The sequence below is a fragment of the Diadema setosum genome, chromosome 17 (assembly GCF_964275005.1).
Source record: "Diadema setosum chromosome 17, eeDiaSeto1, whole genome shotgun sequence".
In the NCBI taxonomy this organism is placed as follows: Eukaryota; Metazoa; Echinodermata; class Echinoidea; order Diadematoida; family Diadematidae; genus Diadema; species Diadema setosum.
Window position 1 is genome coordinate 2,081,306 of NC_092701.1, and position 14,284 is coordinate 2,095,589.

At 37.4% G+C, this 14,284-nt stretch overlaps 1 protein-coding gene across 1 annotated transcript; it reads right to left on the bottom strand.

Moving 5' to 3' along the window:
• Positions 1-8,038: 8,038 nt before the first annotated feature.
• LOC140241223 (alpha-N-acetylneuraminate alpha-2,8-sialyltransferase ST8SIA3-like) lies at positions 8,039-13,585 on the bottom strand. Its single transcript, XM_072320975.1, has 4 exons — positions 13,534-13,585; positions 11,375-11,464; positions 10,000-10,235; positions 8,039-8,259 (listed from the first exon to the last, which is right to left on the bottom strand). The coding sequence occupies exons 1-4, from the start codon at positions 13,542-13,544 to the stop codon at positions 8,039-8,041; spliced, it is 558 nt and encodes a 185-aa protein (XP_072177076.1). The 5' UTR covers positions 13,545-13,585.
• Positions 13,586-14,284: the final 699 nt, after the last annotated feature.

Here is a 14,284-nt window from a genome sequence, read left to right on the forward strand (position 1 = left end):
ACAGTATGCTTCAGATACAAACTAAAAACAAATAATTTATGACTTACACGAGGTGCGGGTCACCCAAGTATACTTAGAGATATTACGAACTCATACATACTCATAAGGCTCCACATAGTGTACTCACCTTTCCTCAGCAAACGAATGTCATATCGCTTGCCACACGCAAGGCTCCACTCTACGATAGATTCACATCAGTGGCTGATTTACATAGTCGAAAATTAATCAACATACGACATCATGACCTCGTACATATTCGCTGTTTCGAAGCATAACATTTCCTAAAATGTACGCACCATTAACGAACAAAAATATTCTGCGAAAAATATCATATCATGCCCGTGCGTATCAACAACGATGGACAGCTAAAAACATCAAGCTTTCATAGTCTTGTGGGAAGGATGCATTCATTTCCCCCTTATTAACGCTATGTAATCCTACCAGGAAATAATTACAAACATATTCATGCATGATACCATCTCATGCATATTCATTCTATGACGTCAAGGTGGACCTCCACCGGCTCCATCGGCTCCACCGTGGTGCAAACGGTTACATAGATATACTACTGCCGTATTTAAGCATATTACATAATATATACAATGTATATGTATATATATATATATATATATATATAAACAAAGAAAGGGAAAACTGACCAGAAACAAATGATAAATAGTGAAAACTTTGAGCAAACAAAATGAGAAGAGAAAAAGAAACAGATGGAAACCCATTTTTTGTGCTCAAAGTTGTCACTATTTTTTCATTTATTTGTCACAATCATTACTGCTATGTAGGGGATGTATGGAAGAGATGACAGATGGGACAAAATACAGGGGTACCAGTGAATTGCAGTTGAATGCTCACAGACGCCATTTCGAAAAATGCCCGAAATGCCTTGAATTGCAGAAATGATATTTAGAATCCCAATCTCTCTAACCCCGTAAACCCTTCCACATGTGATTCATTACTTTGATCACCCTTTTCAATTTGTAACTGCAGTTGACCTTTAACCCGGATGGCGGCCATATTGGATTTCACCAATATGGCGGCCCCAAGGGTTTTTAGTCTTGGCGCGCATTAAAAATCGAAAGAGTATGGTACAAGGGACCTATGAGCCAAATTTGGTGCTTTTGGAAGAATCTGAACCAAACAACCCATTTTGAAGTTTGAAGTTTGAAGTTTATTAGCAACAACATTTGAACATGTACATTTTCAATCATTGTACAATTGTATTTACATAAATATATGAAAAAATAATACTTATCTATTACTCCTTTACAATAACATAATTAAATAAAGACATTTGAGATTTAAATGTGATACAGGTAGCGTAATTCTGCAAAGTTGTTGTTAACAAGGAAACCAAAAGTTAGCACACGTGCTAGTCGAGATTGGTCACCTTGATCTTCATACTAAAAGCTAAACACAAACGAAAAATTATTACGTGGTTGGTTGAAATGGCTATTAATATTTAAATACAACGTACATCATATATTTTCTAACATAGAAAACTAATTATACTTGATACAATATCTATTAGAGAAGGAAATCTGCAAGGCATTTACGAAATGTAGATCTTTTGCTTTGTTCACGCATTTCTCGTGGCAATGTGTTCCAAAGTTTTGGTCCTAAGTAAGAAATTGAAAATTGTCCCTGTGTGGTTCTAAATTTTGGTAAGTACAACATTCTTTTTTCATTTGTTCTTGTCCTGTAAGTATGATGCACAATTTGGCAATAGTCATACAGAGGGTGCGGAATAGTTCCATTGCAGAGATCGTACATAAATGTTAAAACTGAGAACTTATGTAACCTAACAACATCTAGAAGTTTGAATCGTTGGAACAATGGTTCTGAATGTGTTCGTAAAGTCGAAAATGTTATAGCTCTCAGAGCCATTTTTTGAGAAATATGTATACAATTTAAGTGAGATTTATAAGTACTGCCCCATACTTCAATACCATATAATATGTGTGGTTGTATAAAAGATTTATACAAAAGCATAAGAATGCGCTGCGGAACATACTGTCTTAATTTATACAATACACCTACTTTCCTTCGAATACATTTATTTACCAATTGAATGTGAGGTTTCCAAGTGAGATGACAATCAATCTGAGTTCCGATAAAGGATGCAACACTCACTTCATCAATATCTGTGTCAGATAGTTTTATTGCACCCCTCATCGAAACTAACTGGCGTTTTCTTCTGATTACCATATAATTTGTTTTCTTTAAATTGATTGTAATCTTATTGGCATTACACCATGTTTGAACTTTGTGCAGGTTTTCATTTATTTCATTCACATCTATTTCTTTTTGGCGAGCAGCATAAGTATGAAAAATATTTGAATCGTCGGCAAACAATCTGAATTTAAAGAAAGAGCAAGAGCGTGGCAAATCATTTATAAATATCAAAAAGAGTGTTGGCCCCAAAACTGACCCTTGCGGGACACCACAAGTTATAATCTTCGGTGTCGAGACCATTCCTCTATAAGATAGCAGCTGAGATCTGTTGGACAGATAATCAGCAAACCATTGAAGTGGAATTCCACGAACACCATAATGAGCCAGTTTACATAGAAGAATATCATGATTTATCGTATCAAAAGCCTTTTTAAAATCTATAAAGATACCAAGTGTTACTTTTCCTTCATCAAGTGATGTCATTAGTGTATTTACAAGATCAATTAAAGACAATTTCGTACTGTATCTTTTACGAAAGCCATATTGGTGTTTATAAAAAATATCATCGGACTCAAAAAAATCGACCAGTCTATCATTTACAATTTTCTCTAAAACCTTTCCAATTATTGGCAGAACGGAGCACTGGCGTAGCCAGGGGGGGGCGATGGGGGCGGTCGCCCCCCCCCTAAGATTTGGACCGAGGAGTTGGGAGGCGGAAAAAAAAATGCGTGTATACTGTATGCATGCACATGAAGCGGGTCTCCTTTGCAACCTTTCATCAAATAAGATATATTTTTTTGAATATTTCACTCAAAGTGTGCACCAGATCGTTGAATTTCAATTCAAAATATGCAAAATCTCTCGTGCTTGGGAGGGGGATACCCCCTCCCAAACCCTCCCCCTCTTTGCCGCTTTCCCTAGCTAAGTACACTTTTTAGATTAAAAAAAAAAAAAATCTGAATAATTTTGAGTGCACAAGACTTTTCACTAATATTCCGAAAACTGAAGGTTCCCTCATGTATAAGGGGAATTTCCCCTTTTAATCGACCCTTTCCTCCCTCAGCCCCCCCCCCCATCATTTTTTTTTTGATTACCCAAATGTTGATTCCATCAAATATGCTTATTATGCGTATACGAGATATCTCAATTTCAGCCTTAAAAAGATACAAGCTCCATCGGAAGGGAAGAGTGGAGATAACACTCGCCAACGCCTTCTTCCTGTTCCCCCCCCCCCCCCCGCCATGCAAAGAAGTAGACTGTGGCTATACCAAGATCGCTTTATTTCAATTCTAAAAACGCAAAAGCTCCGCGAGCGGGAGGGGGAATCCCCCTTCCCCTAAGTTCTACCTCACTAGACTTTATACATAGGCACAGATGGTGCACATTCGGAATAAGAGCTAAATTCCGTGATTTTAACACTTCGATGAAAAAAGTGTTGCACCAAAAATTTGCACCAGATCGCTGAATTTCAGGTCTGAAAACGCAAAATCACCTTCGTGTGGGAGGGGATATGCCCCTATCTACACCCTCGTGTGCATGCTTTTTCTGTTTGATTGCTGAACAGACAGCGTTCATGATATTCAGTGTAAGAATTAATACAAGAAGACTAGTGTGTTTGAATTATACTGTTTTATAGGCAAATTGTTCAATAATAATCTACAATAAAATATACGGCAACCTTAAACAAGTGGGACTGTTTCAACTCGTTAAAACACGCAAAAACATGCATCAAATTGCACCATTTGCAACATCAAAATGCAAAAAGTTCTCACCGTAGGAGGGGGGACACCCCCTCCCACACCCTCCCCTACCCCCTCGCTCGCTCCGCTCGCTCGGGTTCAGTCGAGTTCGTGATATACAGTGAAAAGAATTAATACAAGAAGTGTATCTAAATTATACCATTTTATAGGCAAATTGTTCAATAATAATCTACACTAAAATATACTGCTATCTTAAACAAGTGGGACTGTTTCACGTCGATAAAACGCGCAAAAACATGCATCAAATTGCACCATTTGCAACATCAAAATGCAAAAAGTTCTTATCGTGGGAGGGGGGACACCCCCCTCCCACACCCTCCCCTCCCCCCTCGCTCGCTCCGCTCGCTCGGGTTCAGTCGCGTTCATGATATTCAGTGAAAAGAATTAATACAAGAAGTGTATCTAAATTATACCATTTTATAGGCAAATTGTTCAATAATAATCTACACTAAAATATACTGCTATCTTAAACAAGTGGGACTGTTTCACGTCGTTAAAACACGCAAATACATGCATCAAATTGCACCATTTGCAAAATCAAAATGTAAAAAGTTCTCACCGTGGGAGGGGGGAAACCCCCCTCCCACACCCTCCCCTACCCCCCTCGCTCCCTCCGCTCGCTCGGGTTCAGTCGCGTTCATGATATTCAGTGAAAAGAATATTTGAATTATACCATTTTATAGGCAAATTGTTCAATAATAATCTACACTAAAATATACTGCTACCATAAACAAGTGGGACTGTTTCACGTCGATAAAACGCGCAAAAACATGCATCAAATTGCACCATTTACAACATCCAAATGCAAAAAAGTTCTTACCGTGGGAGGGGGGACACCCCCCTCCCACACCCTCCCCCCCCTCGCTCGCTCCGCTCGCTCGGGCTCGGTCGCTTCGCTCCCTCGCAGACTAACCGCCCCCCCTAAGATGAAATCCTGGCTACGCCGTTGGAACGGAGATAGGTCGGTAATTTCCAGGGTCCGATTTTGGTCCTTTTTTATATATTGGTGTTACTTTGGCTATCTTTAAGGCTTGAGGATAAATTCCAGTTTCTAAGGACAAATTAAAAATGTAAAGCAATGGCTTACAAACAAAACTTGCTGCATCCTTTAATAATCTTACTGGTAAATTATCATATCCATGTGATTTCTTAGAGTCTAATGCGAATAAAATATCGAACACTTCTTTCTCTGTAACTGGCCTCCAAAATAACGATTTATTATTCTTTTCCCCCAAGAATTCTTTTAGATTAATTTGTGTTTCAGGAATCTTAGTGGCCAACTTTGGTCCTACAGTAACAAAATAGTCATTAAGCTCTTCTGCTATTTCTTTTGCAGAAAAAACAGATTTAACTTCATCAACTTTATTAACCTCCAACTCTTCAATTATTTCTAAACTTGCAGTATGTTCTTTACCAGGATTTAACAACTCATTGACTATTTTCCATGTTTTACCCGAATCTTGCTTATTATCATTAAATATACTACTATAATAAACCCGTTTGGCATTTTTATGCCTCCGCCACGAAGTGGTGCCGGAGGCATTATGTTTTCGGGTTGTCCGTACGTACGTCCGTACGTCCGTACGTCCGTCCGCTTTCGTTTACGCGATAACTTGAGTAATATTTACTGGAATTTTACCAAACTTGGTCCAAGTATGAAGTATGATGGGGCAACGATTTGATAAGATTTTGGGTGAAATCGGCTAAAGGTCAAAGGTCAAAGGTCAAGGTCAAATCATGAAATTGTATCCGTTTACGCGATAACTCAAAACTGTATGGAGCAAATTTCACCAAACTTTGTTGGAGGATGATGTATGATGGGACAATTACTTGATTAGTTTTTCAGTGAAATCGGACAGAGGTCAAAGGTCAAAGATCAAGGTCAAATCCTAAAATTTATCTGTTTATGTGATAACTCAAAACTGGATGAAGCAGCTTTCACCAAACTTGGTCCAAGGATGATGTATGATGGGAAAATTAGTTGAGTAGATTCTAGTGACATTGACAAGAGGTCAAAGGTCAAAAGGTCAAGGTCAAATGCTAAAAATGTTGCTATTTCCCCCATATCTATGCAATGCCCGCAGTTATTTTCTTGAAACTTAGTGTAGACATGTACTACTGCGTAAGGATTCTCCAGAGAGAGTTTCCTGTCATAAGGTCAAAGGTTAGGTGAAAATGTTGCAATATCACTTTTCTCGCAAATGGTTCAATGTATCTTCATGGAACATGGTACATATGCATGTACTGACTGGCAGGGATTATCTAGGGAATTTAGGGGTCATGGGTCAATAGTCAGGGGTTCAAAGGTCAAGGTCAACTCCTCAAAATGTTACTACTGTATTTCCCTCATACATGTATACTAGTATATGCAATGATTGCATTATTAGTTTTAAAAGTGTTTAATATATGTACATGTATTACTTGATGGAGATTCTCTTGGAAATTTCCAGCCAAAAGGTCAAAGGTCAAAGGTTAAGGGTCAAAGGTCAGGTTTAAATGAAAAAAAAATATTTTGTACTGTAATTACACTCTTTCTTCATACCTTGAAAATTATACTCAATGCATAAACTTATAATAAGGTCGGTCAGAAGTCAAGTAAAAATTTTCAATTCCCCAAATATGTGTACCTGCACTCTTTAATAGACAATTATAGCAAACCCAGTTCGTGGAAAGTGAACATTCAAGATATTTCTGACAAACCTGTTATTTCGATATTATGCCAGTTATGTGAAACTGTCATCACACATTGTCAAGACATTGTACTATACACCTATTGGGAGAATCATGCATTATGGCGGAGGCATCAGTCGCCGTAGCGACATTTCTAGTTCAAAACAGTAGTTAGAATATTTCGATATACCTTGTACTCCCTTTCATATTTTAGGCCCCCAACTAATATGATCGGTGCATGAAGTAGCTCTCTACGTTGCAAACTGTGCGGACGTAAAAATAGCCCAGTACGCGTAGTGAAAAACTCAGGCTAAAAATAGATCGACTTGACTGCGCTTCTGCGCATGCTCAGAACACGTTTTGTTTTGGTTTTTTTTTTCCCCTCTGAACGTCCGCGCGTCAAAATCTAAAGCTCCCTATTATCTGGAGAAAACGGTCAATAGAAGACATTATGTATGTAATATCCTTGGTCCTTGATCGTTTATTCTTTCTGCCATAATGTAACAAACTGAGATACCGCCTGTTCAGAGCAGGCCTGGTCGAAGATATTCCAAGAAAACCAGTCACAGAAAGCGATTGTCTGCCTGTGAAACTAGCGTATAAGTGCTCTTCCATATAACAAAAGGTGCAAAAGGCAAATTTAGCACAATAAAAAATATGAATGAAGTTGCAAAGATAAATCTTTGATCTTTATAATCATGTTTGAAGCCCAAAAGATCAAGGCTAAAATTAAGGACGAAAAATGAAGAATATTCTGCCAAATCCAATTTCAAATGAAATGAGAGATGAAGCAATTTTAAGAATATGGTAAGAATCTGAATTGATTTCTCAAGTTAGGAAAATTGTAGATAAAATTTGGTTCTCGAATTTGTCTCATGAATATTCTTGAATTACTAAATTAAAAGAATAAGATAAAGACAGTCTGTTCATCTAAGCATCCTTGTGCCCTTACTCCTCAGACGTTTGAGTTGATAGAAAATTCTTATTTTCCCCCTTTAGTTTCCCACTTTGATTTTGTTTGAGGTTATAAAGAGATAAGTAGAACGGAAACTTATTTTTGCTGTCATTCATGTCTCTCATTGTTTTAAACAATTGTTAAAACTTTTAGATTAGATTGTTTTAACTTTTGTTCTCAATGTTATCTTGAAGGGCATTTGCAAATGAAAAAGATCATGTCAATTTTTGCACTTTTTACCTTTGTGACTTGGAGGACGAAAACAAAATAATAATGTTTTCTTTTTATGCATAAAGTTTTCCTTTACATTGACCTATTAGGTTGAAAGCCATTAAAGTATATGTGATATGGTATATTATAATACATTGATTTTCATCAAAACCTTCGGTGAAAAATGTGAACTCGAAAAAGTGTTTACTTTCTTCTTTTTTGTTGTTGAATATATACTTATATTATGTGAAACGATTCAGCACTTTCCTGTGTGAATACGAATGATGCCAAGCTCGTGGTATTGTACGAAAATCGAGAACTCTGTATTCATGCCATGAGCCTGGGAAGGAACAATTGTGTCGAAATAGTGATAAGGAACACGCTGAACCGTTGAGTCTAGCTTCAACGGAAAGGGCCAAAATCCATAGAGATGTGTTTCCTCGCACAGCTGTATCGACTCATGAACAATTAGAAATCCTGCAGGGATGAAAAGAAAACAAACAACAACAAAGTAATCTTGGTTTTTCAGTTCACGTATCCGATTTTTTTTTCTGTCATAAATTTCACAAAACTATTATATGCTCAAACGTTATAAATAGCATTTAGGGCACATAGGCTGAAAAAGGGGTGCCATGTTGCAGAAATATTCACACACACCTTGCTCGCTACTTTGGAAGTGAATGTGTGTGTGTGTTTGTGTGTGTATATATGTTTACTGTGTGTGTGTGTGTGTGTGTGTGTGTATGTAAACTCAAACACGTCTTCCATTCATGAAAATACATTATGTAACCTTTTAAAAATTCGATTTCTTATCGACCGTCCATACTTTAAATCTGGCACTTTAACATAACTGCGCATCAGCTGTAACATCAGACTACTGACTTTTTCGTCGACTGGCACGGATGTCCGATTGTTAATAAACAGAGATAACTTACAAAGGGATAAGATACAAAACCTCCTCAATAAATATGCCAGGATTATATTGAATAAAGATTATCATACATCTCAAACTTCCTTGTTACTAACGCTAAAATGGCAGTCGGTTGAGCAACGTATAGAATATCAATATATTATTCCACATCACTAGTAAAGCTCAAGCCATTCTCTGGTTGCATAAAAACGTAGATTCGTTGACACTTTCACTTTAAGTAGACCATTTATGCTAGATAAACCGACACGAATGGAAACAAGGTTGTAATAAAAAAAATCAAATTGTGATTTATTTTTTTCTTAATAGACTGAAGGCTATCGTCTTTCCATGTCAACCTCAGAGCGTTTCACTAGGCATTATTGCATTATGAATGAAGTAAACACAATAATTACGATGGTCAGGCATCTTTACAAGGTAAGATCTGCAATTTCCATTATAAAAGTAGAAACATTTATTCAAACCATTTTCTTATTTTCATTAAACTGTTGTTATATCTCATAATATCTCACCTATCTGAGAATCTTGTACAAAATGTAGTTGGTATGGTAAACACTTTACAAAAGAAAAGAGCCATGAGAAACCATTGAAATTGTATCGCACGCCTGTTTTTTACAGATAGTTGGGTTTTTTTTAATCAAGCGTAAGTCTCTTTATGAAACAGATTTACGCTCAAAATTGAACGTACGCTCGATTTATCAAGTTACGCTCAATAAAAATCGAGTGTAAGATCAATCGCAAATCTTTACGAAACAGGACCCAGATATACAGGTAGGGTAATCGCTTGTCAAGCCATTGATTTTACACGGGATCTGGTTGTGATCAAGTAGTTTGAGGTACACTTGCGTCATCGAAGATAGTGACAATCAGCGTCGTGAACCCCCAAACATCATGATTTTCAAGATATTTCGTGATTTATAAAATAAAAAACAGTCAACAATATTCCTAAATAGAGTACGCTTGCAAATGGTAAAAACAGCCTATGATTATTTACATTAAATCACATTTTACATTAAATAACATGTTGGATTAAAGAATTCTTTAAAGAAAAAGAACTACACGTATATTAATAAAAAAAAAAATGCATAAATCCATAGGCAAGGATATAAGCATTATCAAGTATCTTAGCACCATGCTAACATTTGTATCTTTAATGATAATCACCTCAGTCATCATCAGGGGATTATTCACCGATTGATACAATGTTATTAAACAATAAACTAACTGCGTTACTTTCCAAAATATGTGCTTTAGGAAATGAAATTGCTTGCTGGAATAGAAGGACAAACCTGTTGAGGGTCTTTTGAGTGTCTTCATACTTTTCCAGTAATTCCACAAGTTGACAATTTCGCTTGGATGAGCAATGGTGAGCTTTGGATCAGTAAAGGTTCTGTGTTCCAGCGACTCAGCGCATGTGTTGAATGACTGTGCAGCCCCAAAGCATGTCATCATGATAATACCGCTGTACTGTCTCATATCGCTGTTAAATCTGTCCAAGTCATCCGTCTGTAATAAACTGTTATACCTGGGACGCAGGATTGTCAATAGGGGGTGATTACTTGTGGACAGTGGATGAAAAAAAAAAAATGATGTCAAAATGACACAAAGTTGACGTTGCTTCGTCATCATTATTTGTTTATCTCTGTCTGACCAGTCTATAATGAGTGGTCTTGTCGAACCAGTGTCGTTTTTTCAGGTATGATACTAGTATAATGCCATCTTAAATCACTTACGATCAATCAATCACGACAAAAGCCATTGGTCTATCTCATTTCAAATGTCCTTCAAAGCGAAAATATTGACTAAAGCCGAAGGGTGACGGAATATTTGTATGACAAAGCTTTGTTCAGGTTTCTAGTATTTAATTGATTTCTTTCAATGGAATTACTTTAGCCTATCGCTCCTAATTTAAGTTTGTTAGATCATTTCCGGATATCAACAAAGGAATGTTTACTTCACACAAATTTACGAACATAGCATATCAATACTCCACTGTGCGTCTCTACGTCTAAAAATGGAAAGGCAATTGTCGAAAAGCCTGAAAGTCAAATCCTTCTTGGGTCTCACATTCCTCGGTCAGTGATGGTCAAGAAAGCTTAGGTTTCTAGTTCAGGCTTCCAATTCATGTTTGTACAAGTTTAATTCTTTGAATTATATGAATTACGCTAAGCACTCCTACTTTGGAAAGATTATTTCAGGTATTAATCAGCGAAAGCTTACCTCACATCAATTTTACCGTCATTGCATAACGTAACTTCATTGTACGTCTCTACGTTTAGAACAGAAAATCAACTGCCGAAAGGCCTGAAAGTGAAACCCTTCTTTGGTGTTACATTCCTTGGTCAAGATAGCTTATCTCGGATTTTCCCCTTGATCGAGCTTAAAGAGAGTGAATGCTTTGCAATCAGCAATACCGCAATTCCCCTTTGAACTTTATTTTCAATGAAATAATGTTCTATCGTCGAAATAATAGTGTATTAATGACAAAAAGTCAAACAAATGTTAGTTGCAGAAGAAACGGTACTAGTCATTTTATTGCAAAAACAGTGCAAGTGTTAGAAACAATGTTTACCATGGGACAGACATTGATCCAAGAAAGTATCAACAAGATTAAACTAATATCTTGTGGGCTGTTGATTACATGTACATGTATTTGTCTCTTACCTGGTAACAAATATACTTGGGTTAAACGTTGTCAAGTTCGTTTTTCTCCCAGCGTCTTCAGCAAATTTTCCAATAGGGGCAGCATTACATCTGATGTCAAAGCATAATACGGAGAAAGTGTTGGTGAAGGGATATACAACATGGGCGTAAATCCCGGGGGGGGGGAGGGGATGGGGGGATATATCCCCCCCCCCCGAAATGGAGGAGGGGGGGGGGATGGCCTGTACAATCATCCCCCCTGAATTTTGAGGGGAGAAAATGGAGGAAGCAGAAATGTGATTGTATCAATGTTGGCATATTGCATGACGTTTGTACGCCGGCCTTCAGACAGGTAACAGAGCTGAACAGTATTATATCTTGTAGGAAAATGTAAAATTTTCTCAAGCGCTCACTCGCTTCGCTCGCTCGCGAAGAAAGTAACATCGACATACACTGTAAGGTATGGCTCGATCAGGCGTTGACAACGTCAAATAGTGTAGGTCTACATGTAAACATGCTTTGACGCGAGCAACCGGGGACCATCTGCAAAATATGTACGAAACATACAAACAAACAATAACAACAACTTTATCGCCATAATTGAATCCCCTCCATTTCCTGAATCATTCCTGAGAAACGACAGTGACTGATGACTCAGTCAGGATACATCTATGGGCATACCAAGGGAAGATCAGGGACGTCGAATCTATGGGGGGCAAAGGGGCATTTGCCCCGCCCCAAAGGAAGTGTTTAGACAGACAAATCATTTATCCCCCAAGCAATTCCCGAAATGAGGACAAATCTCGAACTTTCTTAATGGAAAATTGTCCAAATATCGCAAGAACTATGCACCAGATCGTTGTATTGCAATCATGAACATGCAAAAGGTCCGCTATACAGGATAGGGATAAACTTTGTACACTTTTGACCTAGACGTATATTCCCTAATTTATCAAAGAGTGTGCAGCAGATCTTTCACTTAACAAAAGCAACCTAATATGTATAGAGGCGTTGATGGGGGGGGGATGGTTCTCAAATAAAAGTGGGACAAACAAAAGCGAAAAATATAGCTACAAACGGCAGTTTTTGGAGTGTAAAATTTTAAGATTTTAAAGCTCGCTCGCTCCGCTCGCTCGCATTTAACCGCTATGCCATTCTCCTGATGTTGCTGCCAGTGATTGACAGCAGGTGCACCCGGTGCGCCCCCCTTAATTTCCAAAGCGAAAATATAGCTACAAACGACAGTTTTTAGGACTGGAAAATGTCATAATTTTCAAGCTCACTCGCTTCGCTCACTCGCATTTAATCGCTATGCCATTCTGATGTTGCTGCCCGATTGCCGGCAGTTGCGCCCGGTGTGCCCCCATAATTTCCAAAGCGAAAAAATACAGCCACAAACGGCAGTCTTTGGACTGTAAAATGTCAAAATTTTCAAGCTCGCTCGCCCCGCTCGCTCGCATTTAACTGCTATGCCATTCTCCTGATGTTGCTGCCAGTAATTGCCAGCAGTTGCGCCTGATGCGGCCCCCCTTAATTTCCAAAGCGAAAAAGTATAGCTACAAACGGCAGTTTTTAGACTGTAAAATGTTAAAATTTTCATGCTCGCTCGCTCCGCTCGCACGCATTTAATCGCTACGCCATTCTCCTGATGTTGCTGCCAGTGATTGACAGCAGTTGCGCACAGCAAGAGCTAAATTACCACGATTTTGTCATTGAATAATATATTGTGAATATTTCATTTTCTTATTGTTTTTTTAAAGAAAAAAAAAAGAATGCTTGATGGTAAAGCATATAAATAGGTGGACTTCCTTTTTCACCAAGTCTTTGACACGTTTCTGGCAGTTTTGCGTTGTCATCTTGATTTTAACCCCAGCTCCTACGCGAGCTGGGTGTATCATACAATTCATGGTACAATTATTGAATTCATGGCGCTGTCAGTATCAACTGTGTGTGAACGGTTTTTTATTTGTTTGTTTGTTTGTTTGTTTGTTTTTTGTTTGTTTCCTGCGCATCACACGATGCTTTTTACAATCCCGTCTGTAGGTTTGATAGAATAGAATAAAATCAATCTGTAACACACAAACACACACACACACACACACACACACACACATAAAAATTTCTGTCAATAAAAACATCTTCGTTTGTCACGATATGGTTACCAAATGAATAAATCTTACCTAAAGACCATGTCAAATGAATCAATTTCTTTCCCACAGCTGCTATTTCGAAGAATTCCACTGTTTCCAACTACAGCACATTTTCTGTACCTTTGTCCTTTAAATGGTGATACCTGACAGATAAAAATGTGAGTGCAAAAAGAAAAAAAAATCAAATCATTTGTGAAAACACATTGGATTTTATTACAATCATTTGTCTGAAAGATGACAGACACATACGCGATCAAATAAAGAAAATCATTTATTTACGTTCAATTTGAAAAGTGTTACAATGGAATCAAATAAAGCGTCTGACTGAGAATTACCTCGAATTCAACTCAACTTTCATCGCCTGTTTTAAAAAAAAAAAAAAAGATAGAGGAGTAATCATATCGCCAGCTCATTCAAACATCATTCGGGTTCTATGCAAGTTTTCATTCCTTCCAACGAGACTCAACATTTTCTAGATGGTTTTAAAACAAAATAAGTAAATCTAGTAGAGTAGCGATTCGCAACACCGTGGAATTGCAAAACATCTCGGTCCTACATCGAGCATTAAAAAGAGATTCAGTATGATGTAAATACTAATAAACCATGTATGAAAACAGGCTTACAATAAAAAAGGCATACCTTTGCCTTACTGAAAGTTGTTCATTTGACGTTACAAATAAACACACACACACACACACACACATATATATATATACTGTATATATATATATATATATATATATATATATATCTTGACATTTTTAACGTGTTGGACTTCGAA